This window comes from Diorhabda carinulata, chromosome 4 (assembly GCF_026250575.1).
Source record: "Diorhabda carinulata isolate Delta chromosome 4, icDioCari1.1, whole genome shotgun sequence".
NCBI classification, from domain to species: Eukaryota; Metazoa; Arthropoda; class Insecta; order Coleoptera; family Chrysomelidae; genus Diorhabda; species Diorhabda carinulata.
In genome coordinates, this window is record NC_079463.1 from 30,523,621 (window position 1) to 30,544,058 (window position 20,438).

Consider the following 20,438-nt stretch of genomic DNA (forward strand, 5'->3'; position numbering starts at 1 on the left):
ACGAACTCTGTAGCTATATTAGAACCTGAGATATAGATCTTTGAATGTAGAAAAATTGCCAAAAACCTACAAAAATCCATAACTCCACATTGAATGTCCCCGCCTAGCTCCTCTCCAACTCAACCGATTTAAGTGTTCAAAAACTCAAAAGAAAGAAGGTGTTTTAGCGAGTGTTTTTAAACCAAAACGAACTCTGTAGCTATATTAGAACCTGAGATATAGATCTTTGAATGTAGAAAAAAAGCCAAAAACCTACAAAAATCCATAACTCCATATTGAGTGTCCGCGCCTAGCTCCTCTCCAACTCAACCGATTTAAGTGTTCAAAAACTCAAAAGAAAGAAGGTGTTTCAACGAGGGTTCTTCAACCAAAACGAACTCTGTAGCTATAGTAGAACCTGAGATATAGATCTTTGAATGTAGAAAAAAAGCCAAAGACCTACAAAAATCCATAACTCCATATTGAGTGTCCGCGCCTAGCTCCTCTCCAACTCAACCGATTTAAGTGTTCAAAAACTCAAAAGAAAGAAGGTGTTTCAACGAGGGTTCTTCAACCAAAACGAACTCTGTAGCTATAGTAGAACCTGAGATATAGATCTTTGAATGTAGAAAAAAAGCCAAAGACCTACAAAAATCCATAACTCCATATTGAGTGTCCGCGCCTAGCTCCTCTCCAACTCAACCGATTTAAGTGTTCAAAAACTCAAAAGAAAGAAGGTGTTTCAACGAGGGTTCTTCAACCAAAACGAACTCTGTAGCTATAGTAGAACCTGAGATATAGATCTTTGAATGTAGAAAAAAAGCCAAAGACCTACAAAAATCCATAACTCCATATTGAGTGTCCGCGCCTAGCTCCTCTCCAACTCAACCGATTTAAGTGTTCAAAAACTCAAAAGAAAGAAGGTGTTTCAACGAGGGTTCTTCAACCAAAACGAACTCTGTAGCTATAGTAGAACCTGAGATATAGATCTTTGAATGTAGAAAAATTGCCAAAAACCTACAAAAATCCATAACTCCACATTGAATGTCCCCGCCTAGCTCCTCTCCAACTCAACCGATTTAAGTGTTCAAAAACTCAAAAAAAAGAAGGTGTTTCAACGAGGGTTCTTCAATCAAAACGAAGTCTCTATCTTGAATAGAACCTGAGATATTGAGGATAGAACGTGTGTATGTGAAAAACTCCCATAAGTATTGTACAGGGGGAAATCGCATTTGAGTATAACTTGAGAATGGTGAAAATTAGATGAAATCCGATGGTTGATGACTGATTTGTGCATCAATACCTTTCATTGAAAAAAAAAATGAAGCAAATCGGTTGGGTAGAACGCCTGAACGGACTCGGAATGGAAATCATCAATTTTTTTAATATATAAAATAAACTCTAGCATTCATAGTAAATCCTTTTAATAGTAACGAACTCTACAATGATCCATTTGGAATTGAAATTGGATCTCCAGAAATGCAATTGATCAATTTACAAAGTAAAACTTTGTGAAATGGAAAAATTACAGAGTTGAAAGGCAAGTTAGAGGAGTCGGAGGTCCAGAAATTTATGTAAGTATCGCAACAAAAGTGGATAACTCTGAAAGAAATACCACAATTCGACGTATGAAACAGAATGCTTCAGTTATGTAATTGAAACTAAAGCAAGAAGCCATCTACCAAATGACAATTTAGAGTGTTTGAAACTTAAAACAATTTATGATCCAAATTACAAAGTCTAGGTCACTTAGACCGAATGGACGAAGACATACACTTGAAACGAGTTGTATTTAAGATACCAGAGGGAAATAGGGAAAGAAGTACAACAAAAAAATTAAGGAACCGAAAGAAGTGGAGAGAAATTACAAGAGTATGGACCTAAATAAGTTTGTGGCGTTTTAAAAACTTTGAAATTTTGTTAATTCTAATTTTTAGCTCTCCTGGCTCAAAAGGTTATATACTTCTGTTTTAAGGCCAATCATTTTATTGATTAAATCAAATATTTCAACAAATAACGCCCGTCTGAAATAAAAAAAGTGAAAAATTTCTATTATCAATTCACAATTTAAAATTTTCTGGTAAATTTAGCTCCTGCATTGACAATTTTAACGTCTAATGGTAATATGTGAAATGTGTGGAAGGTCATCGTTTTTTTGCAAAATATTTATCAAATTTTGATTGATAAAACACTGAATGATATGCTAAATAAAGATAGAAGAAGAATCTGATTGCGTCCCACCCTAAATTGCATAAATTGCGTGCAATTAACTCAAAATCTGCCTCCCGAAACTCAAGCAAAAAAAACATAGAGCCATATGGCGATATTTTTGCAATGGTGTAACACTAAAAAAATCAAAAATACAAGGAAAATGTTTTATTGTATAATTGCATATTTACAAATTGTTATAATACAAAAAAAAGTTACAAATATATGTTTATAATTCTATTTTCAAAAAAAGTATTTTTTAATGGGGTCGTAGATAAAATATTGTGTGATACTCGTGCGTAAAAGTATCACTTAATGTACATTGGATCATAAATAACTATTTTCAAATACTTATCAATTCCTTATTTCGAGGTCCAACAAAAATAAACTTCTTTTCTCTTTACGACACGGCCGTCGGCCATATTTCAGGAGCGGATTACATTACGTTGAAAATATAAAACTGAAAATGCAAAGTTTTGTATAATTAACTCAATTAAATAGCACTTTATATATAATAATCGAATTCTTCAGCAAATTGTGTTCTTTTTCCATTCCACAAGTCCTAGTATATCTTTTCAGTAAATCTGGAAAACTGAATTAACTTTAAATTAGTGAAAGTCGCATGTCAATATATTTTTTATGTCACTAGATATTTAAAAAAAAATTTTAAACGGCGAGAATTTTTTCTTCAAACGTTTTTAGGTTAATTGACACAAATGGAAACGAAAAATTTATTCTGGGTGGATGGATTCCCGCCAGATGGAATTAACAAATTAGATAACTAACCACTAGTGGTCCCTTAGATGTTCAAAATGTCGCCCAACATAAAATCCATCGCTGACAGTATCAATTTCTGAAATACTTCGTATTACCAATCATATCATCTCTTGTCGTACGTCTCTTGGTAAAAACCAGATCTTTTAATCCGTCTTATAACTAAAAATCTGAGTAAGTTAGGTCTGGAGATCTGGGTGGTCAAATAAGTTAACTCCCCACGCCCTATCCACCTGTCGGAAAATATTTGATCCAAAAAATACCGAACATATGTTGGATAATGTTCCGGGTAACCATCATGTTGTATGAACATGTCATGTATTCTGAAAGAAGTATCAATTCCTTCCTTAAAAAGTCTCAATATCTTTCCCCATTAATTGTGTCAATAAAATGAAATTACCCAATTATTTGTCTGTCTAGAACCCCGCACCACACATTTGCATACCAACGGACCTGATGCTGGGTCTCCTGCATCCAACAGGGATGCGTTTCGGATCAATAGTGCATATATACCAACAATCTCCAATTATAGGATTGTGCTCTAAAAAGCAGGTTCTCTTGCAACAAGAAAAAACTAAATCACATGCTGCGACAGTTACGCGGAACCAAAGAACTTGGTGGTATTGAAATCCTACCACATCCAGAATTTAGTCCGGATCTTGCACCGTCTGATTATTTTTCATTTAGATCTATGGCAAGATTATTGCGTGGAAAGAATTTGAATCCAAAGAAGATGTTGAAATGGAATTCTTTGTGTCCAATAATCGTTTTACCAAGGTCTTGAATAGCTTGTTGAACATTGGAAATTGCAAATTATTTATGAAATACCCACTATGTAATCAATATTAGTGGAAATCTTCAATATTTTTTCGTCCAAAAGTGCTCTATTAAACTGATCTATTGATATTATAGAAGCAAATAAACTGGCGTGGGAAAAGATATTGAAAAAAAAAGTTTTTGGAGGAATACCATCTGGAAAAGAAAAAAATAAAGAAATAATGGCCGTTTCGAATTAACCATCAATTACTTGTCAATTTAGGGCCCAATGAATTAGATGGTTGGAGCCTGCCTCCCTGATGATTAATTGTAGAATACTCAAAAATTTGTTAAGGGCAGGAGAAAAGAGAAAGAGAATAAACCAAGACAAAAGAAGGAAAGGATAGAAGAGTTGGAGGCAGACATAAAAAGATGGGGAGTCGAGGTACAAAAATATAATGAAGAATATTGAACTACATCGCATTTAAATATAATTTTGTTTAGCACTTTCATTGTTTGTCATACTTTAGAAAACCATTACAATAAAACAACTTCATAATTCAATGAAAATATTTATTGAAAATAAAATGAAAATTACGGAAAAGTTTACATGATGAGGTTAAAAATATAACAATTTAGAATCTTTTAGCTGGAAATAAATGATTCTTAATATACATTAACAATTGTTCCAAATACTGCAAGAAGTTTATGTACTCCTTGAAGATAATGTGTTCTCTGATTAGCTGTTGAGTTAAATCCAGACTTGATCCCTGTAGATTTTGCGGTACGACGGATGCAGATACGTTAGATGTAACCACGACTTTAGAATCTTCGCAAAACGAATATAGTTCGCATATCAACTGTTTTATTTCGAATTTCATGTAATGGAAAACTTTTTCTGCGGCCGGATTAGAATACTTCTCTTTCGCGAGCATTGATACAGCTGCTGCGTAGATCAGAGAGTTGTGATAAGCATCTTTAAGCAGATCTGCTAACTGCAAAATAAATTAAATATACAAAGACCGTTGCTGTTGTTAGACAGCTTTAATTTGAATTGAAAGTTTTTTGAAAAAACCCATGAGGTCATATTAGAAGAAATAAATGATTTGAGAAAGCAAATTAACGAAAAACCTAAAGTGTCGATTGAATATTGATTAAAAATAATGGATATTCTTGGAGCGTCCTTTGCTACTCAAACTCGCCGTAGAAGATGTAAAAGAATACAGATCTGTGTTGAAGATGACTCTTCAGTCCTGTTTGAGGCACTTGGTAACTCCTACAACATTGTTATAAGATAAGTTCTCTCGGTGCTTTTGAATTTCCATGATTGTTGACACTATTTCTATTAAGGTGTAAGACAACTTTTCTTTGTGAAAAAGCCACATTTTTCTCCTCAGGATGGTCCCAGAAGTACCTGACCTGACATATAGATGGAGGCTATACAGCATATAATTCAAGTTTGGAGAGGCTACGTTACGTTGTTTAGTATTAGTTTGGTAGCCATCAATAGTGAAAGTTTCCAGGGAATTTGTAAATATGGAAAATAATTTGAAAATTCTCCTTCGTTAACAACAGTAAAATATTGGGTAGTAGAGTTTAAACAATGCCGTACGACCAGCGAAGACCAGCATTGCATTGGTCGACCAAATGAGGTGACGACTCCAGAAATGTTGAAGAATATCCACAAAGCGGTAGTGGATGATCTTCGACTGAAAGTGCGCGAGCTATCAGACACAGTAGGTATTTAAAAAAGTGCGGTACATCGCATATTAACTGAAAATTTGGACATGAGAAAGCACTGCGCAAGATGGGTGCCGAGTTTGCTGACCAAAGGAACAAAAGCAACGTCGTGAAGATGTTTTCTTTAATGTTTCACAAAAATAGACCCGAATTTTTGAGTCGTTTCATGACCATAGATAAAACTTGGGTCCATCACGACACTCCTGAAAGTAAGAACAATCAAAACAATGGACTGAAAAGGGAGAACCGGCTCCAAAGCTGGTAAAGACCGTTCCATATGCAGGTAAGATCATAGCGTCGGTTTTATGGAATGCGCGTACGATAATTTTCAACTGCAAGTATTATGCGAACTTATTGCAACATTTGAGCGAAGAAATCAAGCAAAAACAGCCGAATTAGTCCGAGAAGAAAGTGTTGTTTCATCAAGACAATGCACCAGCTCATACATCCTTTATTGCAATGGCTTAATTTGATAAATTAAAGTTTGAATTGCTACTTCTTGTACCCTTTTTGCTAGATTTAGCCCCTTTGGATTATTTTCTGTTGCCACATTCGATTAAATGACTCGGTGGTCAAAGATTTTCCAACAATGAGGAGATGATGTCGGTAGTTAATGGATATTTTAAGGAGCTTGACGATAAGCTAAAAGCAGTTAAGTTTGGTTTTTTATTATGTTATGAAATCATTACAAATAAACATAGTTGTTCTAAAAACACCCGCTGTCTCCTCCGAAATCAAGTTACCTTCAACTTTTTGGCTACAAGCAATAGTTTTAGATCCCTGCTACATATGTTGTCGTATATTCTATCCAGCATTTATTGTCTAGGTATAAACCTACAAACTGCATTTTCCCTTCTTCAATCCACTCCGTTTTTAGTTTCTATCTAAGCCCAGCAAAACAATGGACCAAAAAACTCTTCACATAACTGAACAGAGAGCAGTTACCTCGTTGGGTAAATTGTGGTAGAGGTGGTAGGTTCTGAACCAAGCAATTCTATTTCCAGCTAAACCATTCGACTCTAACCGTGTAAACCAGGTCTTACTGTTAATAAATGGTTCAGAATTAGGAGTTTGATTGATCATCTTTAGTATCTGGGCTCAGTGGATCGTCGAAATATTCGTAATGAAGACAACATGGAAACATTGAGGGTTGCAGTTGATCTATCGTCGTCTTAAAGTTGGATTTTAGGTTATAGTAATACAAACTATTCAAAAGATGCATGTTTGAGTGCCTAGGACGAGAAAATTATTAAACGGATTGAGAATTAACATTAATTCCATATTTTATCATTTATCGTATCGGATTTTGTATTTTAAACACTATAGAAAACTGGTAAAAGTCAACGATGCGTGTAAAGATGTTATTCGACAAACAGTGTTTGACTTTATTTGTTTTTTTGTAATAACATTGGACACAATTAATAACAAACTGCGTACTGATTATGACTATAAATGTTAAGAGTCACTTCTGTGTAGGGTTTTGAACATATTAAGACACACTAAGGCTAGTTATAATTTGAAAAAAAATTGTGTTCTTGATAGCAATTGCAAGATACATACTGTTGTGCGTTTTATCCTATAGAAATAGTTTGGAGTACATTAAAAGCAAAACTATGCAAATATAATCATTTACCTACTTTAATTACGGTATTGATTGAAAAAATATGTCAATTTACTGTCAAGTTATATCGGAATTAAGGCCAACAGTGGAGCAGAAGCTTAATTGCGGCTTCAACAAGATGAAACAACTGCTTTGTCTAGTTTAACTAAGACTAAACTAAACTAAACTAACTAAATTTGACAAATGACAAATGACATGATAAAATAGAGACAATTGAGCAGGAGCAGAATATTCGAGACAAAAATAACAAAACTTTAATTCTTATTATCAATATTATTATATCGTTACCTTTTTACTTTTAAAATAACTGTCAGGCACCATTTTTCCGTATTCTTTTGGTAGTTTTGGTAAAAAAGGATAAGTGTTGTCTGTAAATATGTCATCGAATTTTCTTTGGGACGTCCTATTAGCCTAAAATATACCAAAGTCAGTCAAAGAACCACAAAATATTTATCAATTCTACAGACGATGAGAACAGTGGTAATGAAAATACTAAAGACCGCTCGATATGGGTTCGTATGTAAAATTCGTCTTCTTTTTGTGAACGATCATTTTTTTGTTTTGTAAGTCGAAATGAAACACTTTTGTACAAAGTGCTGTCTCAGGCTATAGCCAACTCAAACTGCTGTAAATCCACCACTAACTAAGAGGGTGTAATCAAGAAAAAAAATAAAAAATAATCGAATTAATATGTCAAAAGAAAAGATTTAAAAGATTAACTGCAATAAATATTTAAGTAGGTGGAGGCTAAAGTTAGAAAGAATAAGTTACCAGCAGTTTGTAGTATATCTGATAAGTAAGTCCAAAGAAACAATTAAGAATCAAATACAGGATAAGCCCAAGAAACAAATACTTTACACCTGAAAAGGTAGAAAGGCTTTAGGATTAAGTAAGTAAGTTACCGGTAATCTAAACTTTGGCTACAAAGAATTTTCTGCAAGTAATATCATCATAAATAGCATAGATATCTACTTCTGGAGCAAAATAATACTATAAAAGATCTCTCCATAGTGTAATTTCCATAGCTATTGTATTATTTCGAAATTATATTATAGAGAAATCGATTTTTTAACGATTTATATCATAAAATAAAATATTCACCCATTGATCTTTGACAGTATTCACTCTTATTAAATTATGTTGTACTTGATTAATCATTTCAAGCAGTCTCCAATCCGGTATGCTATTTAATTCGTCCGAAATATCGATGCCCCTTTGTTCACACGGCTTCAACCACCATTCTACAATCTGATTCAATTTGTCCATTACAGCCTTTTCTTCAGTGTTCATTGCATCCGCATCTGTTTGATGCATCATATCCGTTTCTTCCATTTTTCTCTTGTCTATATTTGAATATGATAATGTTTGATTTTCGGTACCCTGCAAAATATTTATTTTATGCGATGGGGGAGTTTTTTATACATGAAATTATAACCTAATTCCGACAAATTTATGTCTTACTAAATAGCATCTACGTAATAAATTAGACCCCTTTTCAAATCTAGAACCAAAGGAAGGGATATGTATTTGAACTTCAATTGGAAATTGATTCCATATAAATTGATTTGTGTGTGTATTTCTTATTAAATAACAAAAGAACGTATTTCAGTATACTATTTTTCAAAACAATAAATGGGCTTATTAAAGCCAAGCTTCTATATTGCGATCACCGTTTAAATGAGACAAATTGCTGCGCTACAAATCGTGACGATGGGCCAATTCGAGATATTTCAGGTAAACGAAAAGGTAGTTCGAGTACATAGTAAAACACGTGACGGATTGATCAAGAGGAATTTAGTGCACTTTGTAAAGCTGGAAAATCCAAAAATTGAATCTGGAATTTTACATACACTTTTCCCAGCGATGCTCAATAAGTTCGATACCCTTTTTATAATAAGAATCGTCAAGTTACTAAAAACAGCCATTAATTGTCGTTATGATCTCTCTATTTTTGAAAAATCTTTGCTCGCCGAACCATTTTTTCAAGTCTGGGAACAGAAAATAATCCGAGGAATCTAAATCTGTAATAATTGATAGTTTGTCCTTGAAAAAGGAAGTTATCCAACGCCATGACCTTGCCTGCAGATGGAACGGTCTTTGTCTTCATTGGACCCGGTTATCCCTTTTCAGTCCATTGTTTCGATTGTTCTTTCGGCTTTATTTCAGTGAAATATTGCCAAACACTCGATAGGAACATCTTCAAGACGCTGTTTTTGTTCCATTGTGAGCAAACGCGGCACCCATCTTGCACACAGCTTCCTCGGGTCCAAATTGTCAGTTAATATGAGACATACCACACTTTTTAAAATGCCTACTATATCTGCTAGCTCGCTCACTTTCAGTCGACAATCATCCAGCACCGCTTTGTGGATTTTTTTCAACATTTCTGGAGTCGTCACCTCATTTAGAGCTTGAAACACATGCTGTATAGATTGTCTACTTCTATCTGCCAACTCTGGGTCAAGCCAGGTACTTCTGTGACCATCCTCGTACAATAGAGAAAGTAATTTTAAAAATTTACAAATATAGAGCTTTATAATCTTCCGTCACGAGTTGTCTAAACTTCATGACAACCACGATCACGAGTTGGCACTTTGTAACAGAAATTAAAATTTTATAATGGGTATTAAAATAAAGAAAGTTCTATTAGTATAAAAGTAGATAAATAACTAAATGAAATTATGAGGTAGAGGCTAAGATTGATTAAAAGTAACAAGAAAATAATCTCAGAGAACGACTCCTAATCATATGGGATCGCTCTAAAGAAAAAATTAACGAAGTGGCAATCCTGGCAATTGATAAGAGAAAACTAATTCATACATCAAGAAATGAAATTTAATTGCATGGAAATTGAGCGGAAATACTGGACTGTTGTCGAATGATATGTAGAGAAATCTTTTACAAATAAAATAAGACAGAAACTTTCTTCAAATTCCGATATTTTTGAACGCAAAAGCCATAAGAAGAATGAAATTTCAAGTAGAGTTCATTTTATATTTGAGAATTATACACAATATGAATAAATAAAGTTATAATGAACGATTTTCAAGCATTTTAATTTTTCCGAACATTTTCCAGTTTCAGAAATTTTGTAACATATCAATCGACTCGACTGACGTATTTTGAAACGTGAAGTTTTATAGAGGTAGTCAACATTATTTATTACTTACAGTTTATAAGAACCCCACCGAAATCGGAAAAAAATTCTCACTAAAACGATAATTTTCTTCCTATTAACTGCCATATATATACGAATCATTTCCTAATTTCCTGGTTATTAAAAGTGTGAAAGGAAACACATAAAACATGTATTATTTTGTGAGTTATTACTGTTAATTAACAGATTTGTAATTGAAAATTAAAATTATAGGAAAAAACCGTGTTTGTAGCAAATTGTTTCTACTTATTTGGAACCACAGCTCTAAGGCCGAAGACACACGGTCCGGGAAAACGTCCGGTCAGGGTTTTGCCCGGATCTGGTAGAAATTTGCAGTGCTAAACGTGTAAAAGACCGGAATATGCTAGGTTCGTCAGTATTTTTCCAACTATAGAATTTTTAAGACGTAGAAATTACGATTTCTGTTTTTTTGGAGTTTACTCCTTAAGAATCGATTTACATATATAAGAGGCCCGGTATGAGAAAAATGTGAGGAGTAAAATCTATCCTCTTTACGTTTTTGGTGCGCACCCTATGATGCGCAACTTTCTAATTTGTCAGTGTCAACATACTTATATTGCTGTTTTTATTATAAATATCAATAATTAATATTGTTATTGTGAAGTTTTAATTTTTATCATTGTGTTCCGCTAAAATGAACTGAAAGTATTTTCAAATAACTATGGCAGAAAGAGGTGTAGATGATATTGCCGGAACATCTAACAAACACGTGGTTGCAAGGTACGTTATAATTCATGTATTATATGTATGAGCATGTGCAATTTGTATTTATTAAGTATTTTAATAATTATCGATGTAGTTCATATAAATATATGGGTGATTCCGTTCTAACTGTGATTTTTTGTATTCAAAATTTCAAGATTTTAAAATTTAACTTTTCTAACTTTTTTATCTATCTATTTTATCTATCTATTTTACTGTAAAAATAAAACTCTAAGAGGAATTTACTACAACTTCAAAGTATCACGAGCAAGACACAAATGTCGGATTTTGAGTTCCACGGTACTGACTCATTTATCCACGGTACTGACATGGTAACTTAAGATATTAAACAACAAGTGCATCAATTTTCCTCAGTTTGATCATAAACATTAGAATTTATAAGGTAATTAGTTTAAATCATTTGTTACGACAAAAAAAATTAATAATTTATCGGTAAATTCTAGGAATGGACATGACACGGTACTGACATTCAAGTGATGTAGTATAAGTTTTCTTTAAGTGGCAAGTTATATTGTATAAAAATAATGTTTAAATATCTTAAGAATTATTCAATTAACACAAAATTTTTATTAATTGATTATTAATTAATGACTAGTACAAAAAAACAATACAGGACATTGAATATCACAGTTAGAACGGAATCACCCATATATTTGAAAACAACACATAAAATTAGATAATCAACCCAATATGAATTATCGAGATTATTGACTATTCTAAAAAGTTTAATGTAAAATATTTCGTCGATTAGTTATAATAAATGTATATGAAATGAATAAATTGAATAAATATATATTTATATATGTATATTATTTTCATTAATTAACAAATTTACCCTTTTATACAGTATCAATCTTTTTTAAGTTAAATAAACTCTTTTTGCGTCTGGTTAGACTATCGAACTTAAGGAGTAAACTCCAGTCGTGCGTCGGAGTTTTTGTTACCAAATTATCATCTTCAGAGACTGAAGGTGAACTGTTTAGATTTAACATTTTCACATCACATTGTTGCCATATCTCTTGCTCATTCTCAGATATGGAAGTTCGTGTTTTTCAACTTTTACTTAACTAATTTATTCAGTGAGAAAAAGAAACTTGGAAAATTTTTTAGTTCGGCGAAAGAAAGGAAATTACTATACACTTCAACATCATTCGACGTCATTTCGTAGTACCAAATTATTTAGTTAATTAATCAGATACAGATTCCAAATTTTTTGGAACGTTCGATTACATAGAATCATGAAAAGATTTATATTTTTGAATTGACATGAAAAATTCTGATAAATCTTATAGAAAACACATGATTTTTTAATTCTCGCTTACGATATATACTAGCCACTATTCAATATGAGATTACAAGAGGCCTTTTAAGACTATACATCCGTTCGAAACAGGAAATTCTCACCCCCGAAACAAGTCAGCTTCCCTTTTTCGACTTTATGCCACGCAGGAAACATCCATCTTCTTCTAAATGCATATGCAAAACAAGTCTTAATTAAGACTGCGAAAACCCGTGTGAATTTTTGAAAACTACAATAATCTCATAAAACGAATAGATCGAATTTAAGTTAGTTCAATAATACATCAACTCGGTGTTAATTGTACTGAAATTGTTTGTCTTAATACATATTATCATCTGAATACCTTAAAGTGAAAAAAGTTTCTTTTTTATATATAAAAAAATGAATCGTCCTCTATTTAACATGATTTGTGTTGTAATTCCCGAGCAAATCATGCAACCCCGTCTAATTTAATCGCTATGGAATCCAAACGTTGAAAATGCAGAATTTACTGCATTTTGCATGTTACTTGTCTTCGTTCAGATCATCTTCAGATGCATCAGTGGTATCTTCGGCTAGATCCACAACTACGAGCTTAATAGTAATTTTAATGCAACATTACACTTAATTTTGTGTGCTTAGTTTAGTAATTCGATTTTCAAAATTGGTTTTCTGGATTCAAAATTTTTCTTAGCAAGCCAATCTGCAATCTGGGCTTTTCTTAACCGCAACGTTCGTTTCCTCATGGTAATTTCTTTTAGAGACAAATGCATGTATCCTGAGTCACAGTCAATATAACTTGTCCCTTTTCAAATGGACGTTTTGGAATCTGCGGATAAATCATCTACAAAAGCTTGATGATTGATGACTTCCAACCGCCATATTTCTTTAGTGTCTTCAAGTTTTTATCCAGATTCGACTTAGAAAGTAGAAATAATCATTTGTCGAAAAACTGATATATTTATTCGATATTAATTACCGTAACCTATATTTACAACTGCCTTTTTTGTAGTGGCCAAAGTGTACCAAAGTGATTTTCACTTTGGTACATTGGTAACACTGTAGATATATACATGAATTCATTGATTTGGTACCAGTTTGGGTTTACAGAAATGAAAGACGGAACCTTTTTACCAAAAAACCGGTTCTTTTTTTGTTTGTTTTCATATAAATAATTCTTCAGCGTTTTTGATAGATTTATACTAAATGTAATTGCGTGTAAGCAATTTAATTGTTATAATTTAAGGATCATAAGGCGACTTCAAAGATTCAGAATATACAGAGCAGCTTTTGTGTCTGAAACTAAAAATATTAGGTATACTTTCTTTATTCAATTGGAACCAATCTGTTGATAATACAAATAAAAACTTTTACCAAAATTCATTATTATAGGTTATAAATTCCACTATAAATCATTTAAAATGATAAATTTTGACTCGTTCGTTAATAAAAACTTAATTTTTAACCATGTTATTAGGATTGGCTATGTTAAAAACAAAATTAATATACACTAAATCAATAACATTTAATCAAGAAAATATAGTATATTATGTATATCAAACTAATTTATTGGTGTGTTAATTGAGTAATAAAGATAAAACATGTAATGTATCGACTATTGTTTTCAGAATTATTACTAATTGATAACGAATCAATTTGAAGAAACTAACAAAACATGAAATATAATATAATAGATTAGCTTTGTAGGCAACCACTTATACACGAATACATCTTGTGTTGCATAAAAGTGAATCGAATTGTCACTATAATTTTTAAACAGAATAAAAATATTAATTCATAATATACTTCAAATATTTTTTAATAGATATTGTTAATTAGTAAATACGGATAATAATGTAATAGGATTAATTGGAATAATATTTGCAATTCACAAGAAATCTTCGTTTAAAAAAATGTATTTGAAACTTAAGTGTGTAATCATGTTACAAGGTGAAGTTATCATACATTTTCATTAATATATTTGTTGCATACAATTCGTTAAATTGATTTTTCAGTAACAACTATTTCGAAGCCATAATAATCCGTCATCGCATTATACAATCACAATACAGGTTAGTAGACAATAATTTTTGTTTTTGCGATGAATTTTAACGATGTGCAGAGACCGAATTAAAACGTAGTTCGCTGAATAAAACCGACAAACGGTACTAATTAATATTAACATAAAATTATATTAATTGACTTTCATTTGACCTGTAAACAATGCACCAGTTACCATTTCCTGTCTCCTACATATTGTTGCGGAATTTATATTATTTTTTCACCATTACAAGGCTAATTGTTTCATACTATTTTTGTTCTCATATTCTCTTTGTTTGAATTAGTATTCATTATTTGTTTTTATATTTAAAATAGAGGTTCCATTCACCTCTATCAACACCTTGAGGACTATAGGGGGATTATAGAGATCGTCCCTTTTAAAATTACAAAATATTAATCACTGGACTTATACGTCTAACTTTTCAGTTGTATTACACTGGGAAACACATTTAAAAAAATAATTATTTTGTTTCAGGTTTTTTTTGTCACAACTTTATTCTTTTTTGACCCCATTTACTTGTTTTTGTTTAAATAACTTATTTTAGGCGACTGTATAACGATTTGATTTAACTAAGTAACGTTTGAAACATTGTAAATATGCCGCGATTTCTTATAACCCGGACAGTTTTAGTTATGTGTGTGGAGAATTAACTTTTACATCATAGCATCGAAAATTTATTGAATTTTGAATATGATCCAAGTCACTGGCGATTGTTGCTCAAAAACTAGCTTGAAAGCAGTGTTGTCCTTTCAAAAACATGAAGTTCCTTCTTGAAACAATTAAATACATTGAACATGTTTGGAAAGTTTGTGGAGATCTCAAAGACATCGCTTTTTTGCTTGGGCTTCACCTTGATTATACAAAATATACAGCAAAAAACTACAGCAGGTCACTACACAAAGATTACAGCGTGGATCACAAACTCCAGTGCAGAAGAAAGTTAAAAATTAGTGAACCCTGATGAAAAATTTTGTAAAAGTTATGCCTAAAGATTGCAGAGGATTTTTATACCTGAAAGAGAAAGTTCCCAAGCTCAGCGAGGTGAAAATTAATATTTATTGGCCCACAATGGAACTAATCAAGGAAAGCTTTTAAATTTTGTGTGTATGCTGTTCAAAATTTTCTAGGAAACCATAAAGCGGAAAATTACAAAGTGATTTTTGTATTTTTTATAAAAATATATGTCTTGATATCACGAAGAATCCTGATGTGTCATTTTTTTTTGATATATTATTGTTTGGTGGCCATAGTACATTCAAAATTTGGTATAAGTTTACGTGTGACAAATAAGTATAAATATTGTTGACGTTGACCAATGTTATTAATGGATAGAACTGAGAAGAAGGACGTTCAAGTTTTAAGGGGTTCATCCCATGAGACGGCCTGTTTTTTAGGGTTTTTTGGGATTATTTTTTCTGCGACCAGTAAATAGATAGAGCTTCAAGTTTATTATCATTTATTTACATATATTTCGACAGTATAAATATAAATTTTAAGCCAAAAATATTGTGTAGAACTTGAGTTACAGTGTTCTGAACACCCCTGCCTAAATGCACGGAATGGACTAATATCAAATGATTATACAAAAAATTGGACTTTTGGTAGAAATAAAAGTTACGAATTTTGCGTTTTTTTTTGTTATTTGCTATAAAAAAATCGAAATTTTAAACATTTAAAATAATTATTTCGATAATAATAAGAAAATTGTTAAGAATACATAATATTTTCGAAAAAATAAGTTGAATAAATAAAATCAGAATAATTAGAGAAAAAGTTAGAGCAAAATAAATTTGAAGATAATTAATAACAAATATAGATTTAGATGTGTGTAATTAGAAGCTAAGCAGTGCATTAAGACCCCTGATTTGAGCAGAATATAGTATAACTCTAGTAGAGCAGCTAGAGAAGCACCGAGCAATAATTTTTCGAATTTATTATTTATTAAATATTTTAAAAATGATAAACCATCCTTAATACAGATGCGTGTCACTTTTAGTAAACACTTAAAATATTATATCTCTTGTATTTTCGTTTGAAAAAACATTTGTATAAGCATAATGAATATGTCTTCGACTTGTAAAAGTTTCTAGGTTATTTCTTCTCCATACTACAATCTCGTTTCTATTGAAATAAAGTTTCTGGAATGCTTCAGAATATGGTGGACATCTAGCCACCGTCATTGCACGATTTCCTGCAATGTCATCAATTCCATTCATTTAAAAACATAAAGAATACAGTTCTAATCATTTTTTAAAGACATCAGCATTCATGTTCTCGTGGTAATCACCGGAACGAATTGATTCGAAAGTCAATAAGATCGTTTCAACTACCAATATGTACGAGGGCCGTTTTTTTATCAACCTCCGATAGGCTATAAATGAAAGACAAGTTCAAATAAAACAATAATTTGATTACCAAAAGTTTACTTTCCAATGCCCTCTTCTAAGAAAGTTGTCGCCGATGAATTCAAGTAAAGTACAAAACCTTGAAACTTCAGGAAATTCCGTAGACAAAGCGGTAATGGCGAATCTGCGGTTTTCTTTAACCATTCTGTCAACTCGTTGAACCAGGTCATCTGAAGCAACAGATTTGCGTCCTCGGCCCCCTTCTTTCTATACCATTCACGCACAACACCATCACTCATGAACTGCTATGGCCTTCAGCCTGTAGAAAACGAATCACATTTCGCAATTCACACTTGGCGGGAGCATTAATAATGGCGGATATGTTTACGTGGCTGTAGCACAACGCCGACTGACGCTTGAACGTCATACTGCGCCCTTTTCTTTTTGGTACAATCAAATCAGTAAATAAATAATTTGGAAAAGACTGTCTTCTACTTGTAAGTTTGTTTTAATAGTTTCCGTATTGGGTTTCGACTCAGTTCAGGGTAATTCTTATCATCTTGAACTGTGACAATAATTTTTTCTAATGTCGGAAATTATTATTTAAAGAACGCATATAATTTCCCGCTTGAAATAATTTTCTATTTGAAATTTTGGTTTCCCTGGAGCTTCACGCGCTGTTTGAAACTCGCCACTTTTCTTTTTTTTTTTTTAATAACTGTGTAAATCGTAGATTTTCCAACACCAAGCGTACTACTAACCACTCGACTATGTCATCAACATTTTGTATAAATGTTTGAGGGGTTTTTGGCCTATCCAAACATTCTTCTATTGTACAGCTTTTGGATATGAAAGACCAATAAAAGACCGAATACTTGTGTAAGCTTAGGTACTACATTTTCGGTAATATTTAGAGAATTTTGTAATAATATCCATTTAAAATGGCCGTAGTAAGTTTTGATACCTATTTACCTTCAAACTTTCGTAGTAGTATTATGAAAAATCAGGTCTATAAAAAACATCATCATCAACGTCTAACATCCCATGCAAACTCTTTTGGTGCGAAGATAATCCCTTGTTATAAATGATTTATAATGATGTAAGTTAAGTCCTTAATGAGCTGACATCACTTGTATCAGTTCTAGAAAGATTTATTAATGTTCCTAAATGTTCTTGATTTCAGGTCTTTTCTTTAAAGCTGGATTCTCCTTCTCCTCAATCTCTAAGAGCGTTTCCTTATCAAAATATTATTTTGATAAAGACTGAAGTAAGTCGAAACGTCATTTCTTTATCAATCTCTCAAAACTTATTAAAAAAAAACTAATTTTAAAACAAAAGAGTGCTAAAATCAAGAACATTTAGATGCATTAATTTATCAAAAGGTCTATGAAATGAGAAATTGGAGAAAGATTTATTTAGACGTGTAAACAAGACAACATGTAAGACATTTACGAACAATAAAATTTACTAAGCAGGCAAACACCGACAGGATTTACACTTTTCGTTTTGTTCGCGTTAAATATGTTTTTTTTTGTTTCGACGAAATCGCAGCAGAACAATTGAAACTCACCTGAGCGTTCACTTGCTTTCTGGTAGGTTATCATTCTAGTATTTCAATGTTTTTTGTTTCCAGACCATGAAATGTAAACGTTAACCTATAAAATTATGCTAATTCTTCATCGTCGACAATAACAGGACAGGATGGGTGGGAATCTTGATTGCCAAATAAAGAGCGTGAAATACCTTGAACCGTAAACTCTGAGGAAGTCAATCCCTCACCCTCAGAATAATGGAAATCTTCTTCGTATCAGTCACATGGACGTAACATAATTATTTTATAACCAGATTCATAACATACATAAATTCTATGTTTCTAAACCGACTTGATTTTAGTTTTTTCTTATAATTTATAAAAGACAGATAAAAATTTGACGTTTTAACCTTTTACAGTCTTTATCAATAGTATATAACACTACAGGGGACGAAAATTCAGCTTTCGTTCCTTTATTTTATACGATTTTTCTTCATATTTCGGTCGAAAGTACGTAGTTATTTGCAGGTACGAAAGTTAAATATTCACTTTCGTCTTGGACATCATGATGCGCTAAACCGAAAATTCATCTTTCGTCCTTGTAGTGTATACGATTTTTTCTTCATAAAACAAATTTTTCAACTACTGTCAACGTCAACAAAAAAGACGTTGACATTCACGTGGTTAGATCTTGCAGTCGAATGGTCGCGGGTTCAAGCCTGAAATGTACATTTGTGTCATTTTATTAAAAGTTTCGACAGCTATGTGTATGCATTTCAAATAAACTGTGGTCCGTATTTCGTCGATTTATAGTTTTCTTTTAAATATTTTCATCAATTTTCTACAGTACAACTATCCCCCTAAAAAAATTTATAATTCTTCTCGAGATTTTACTATCGCGGACAACATGGTTCGTTTTAAATGAGCAGTTGTCACTTTTTTGAAATATGGACGAATCTTTATTACCACACCTGGTTCCTTTATTAGATTTTGATGAGTTGATCGATGTGTGAAAATTCTTTTAAAATATCAATTCCTGAGAAATATGGCGTTTATTATTATGTTAATGACACTTTGTAGTATCGTTTGTGGGATATATATTCTTGGAGATAGTGAGAAGTTTTGGAATAAATTTTATTTTCCTTCACAATCATCTGTGATTGTGATGAATTCGATATCAATTGCAATAATCAAAAATAAATATTCTTGGTCTACAATGAATAACTTCTTATTCTTATTTAACTAGAATATAAACTGAACTTTATTGTTTTAGGCTAATAATTTTCCTAAAAGATTGATTGAAAAGCAAAACTTATAAGTGTGTGGTGATTTTTATTTAATACTGAAAAAATATGAACAAAAACGTATCTTCATAATGAGGGAACGGAATGACTGTATAATAAAATGATATAAAAGTCTTTAAAAAGAACCAAAAACAATACAGGTGGGTTTGGTTACAATTACCAATTATTTTGTGGACTGTGCATCACTTTAAATGACTAGATTGTTTACCTACTAAATGTAACTGTTTATTTTATAGCAGTAACATTACATTTACAATTTTTTGTAAAATATACATACATAAGACTTGACATAAGTCTCTTTTTTATTGACAGATACGTCAACATGACATAACTCTCTTTTTTATCGATTATACGTCAACATGACATAAGTCTCTTTTTTATTGACAGATATGTCAGCTGTCTAGTGTGACGGTACGGAACACAAATTGGAAAAAATCATAAACATAACATGTAAGGCGCGAAAACAGAGTTTGGCGCGAAAAGTTTTGTTGAAAGTAATGGCGGATACAGCTATGTTTAAAATTTTAAATTAATCTGTAGATTTTGGAAAACGATGAGTTCGAATATAATGTTGTACTGAATGTGACAGTCCGGTTACAGCTTGTCCTATACGAAAAATTGAATATTTTCGAAAAATTTGGATTTTTTTTTTCAAAAATCCTAGTCGACATTGAGTGACGACATGTCCATTAATAAACGAAGTTAGTAATAAGCAATTGTAACCAATGATCAACAAGCGGTTGCCAGCTAACTCCTTATGTCCAAATGATCGATTTTCATATTGGGTATTTGAAACTTAGCCGCCAACATGCAGAATTTGAAACATTGATGAATGAAAAGAACACTGTATATTTCACTCCTTATCTTGGCCTCCAGCTTTGTGAAAAAAATAGTCGAACTGGGCAAGATCAGGGCTATATGGTGGGTGTATAACCAGC

General features: G+C 32.1%; 1 protein-coding gene across 1 annotated transcript; it reads right to left on the reverse strand.

Moving 5' to 3' along the window:
- Window positions 1-4,273: 4,273 nt before the first annotated feature.
- On the reverse strand, window positions 4,274-10,326 carry LOC130893230 (uncharacterized). Its single transcript, XM_057799151.1, has 4 exons — window positions 10,249-10,326; window positions 8,180-8,458; window positions 7,367-7,489; window positions 4,274-4,712 (listed from the first exon to the last, which is right to left on the reverse strand). Exons 2-4 carry the CDS (start codon window positions 8,408-8,410, stop codon window positions 4,353-4,355), a joined length of 714 nt encoding a protein of 237 aa, XP_057655134.1. The 5' UTR covers window positions 8,411-8,458; window positions 10,249-10,326; the 3' UTR covers window positions 4,274-4,352.
- Window positions 10,327-20,438: the final 10,112 nt, after the last annotated feature.

Coding starts and splice junctions, on each gene's coding strand:
- LOC130893230 (XM_057799151.1), bottom strand. CDS start 8,410: ATGGAAGAAACGGATATGATGCATCAAACAGATGCGGATGCAATGAAC. Junction 7,490..8,179: donor ATACTGTCAAAGATCAATGG/GTGAATATTTTA, acceptor GGTATATTTTAG/GCTAATAGGACGTCCCAAAG. Junction 4,713..7,366: donor GTTATTTTAAAAGTAAAAAG/GTAACGATATAA, acceptor TTTATTTTGCAG/TTAGCAGATCTGCTTAAAGA.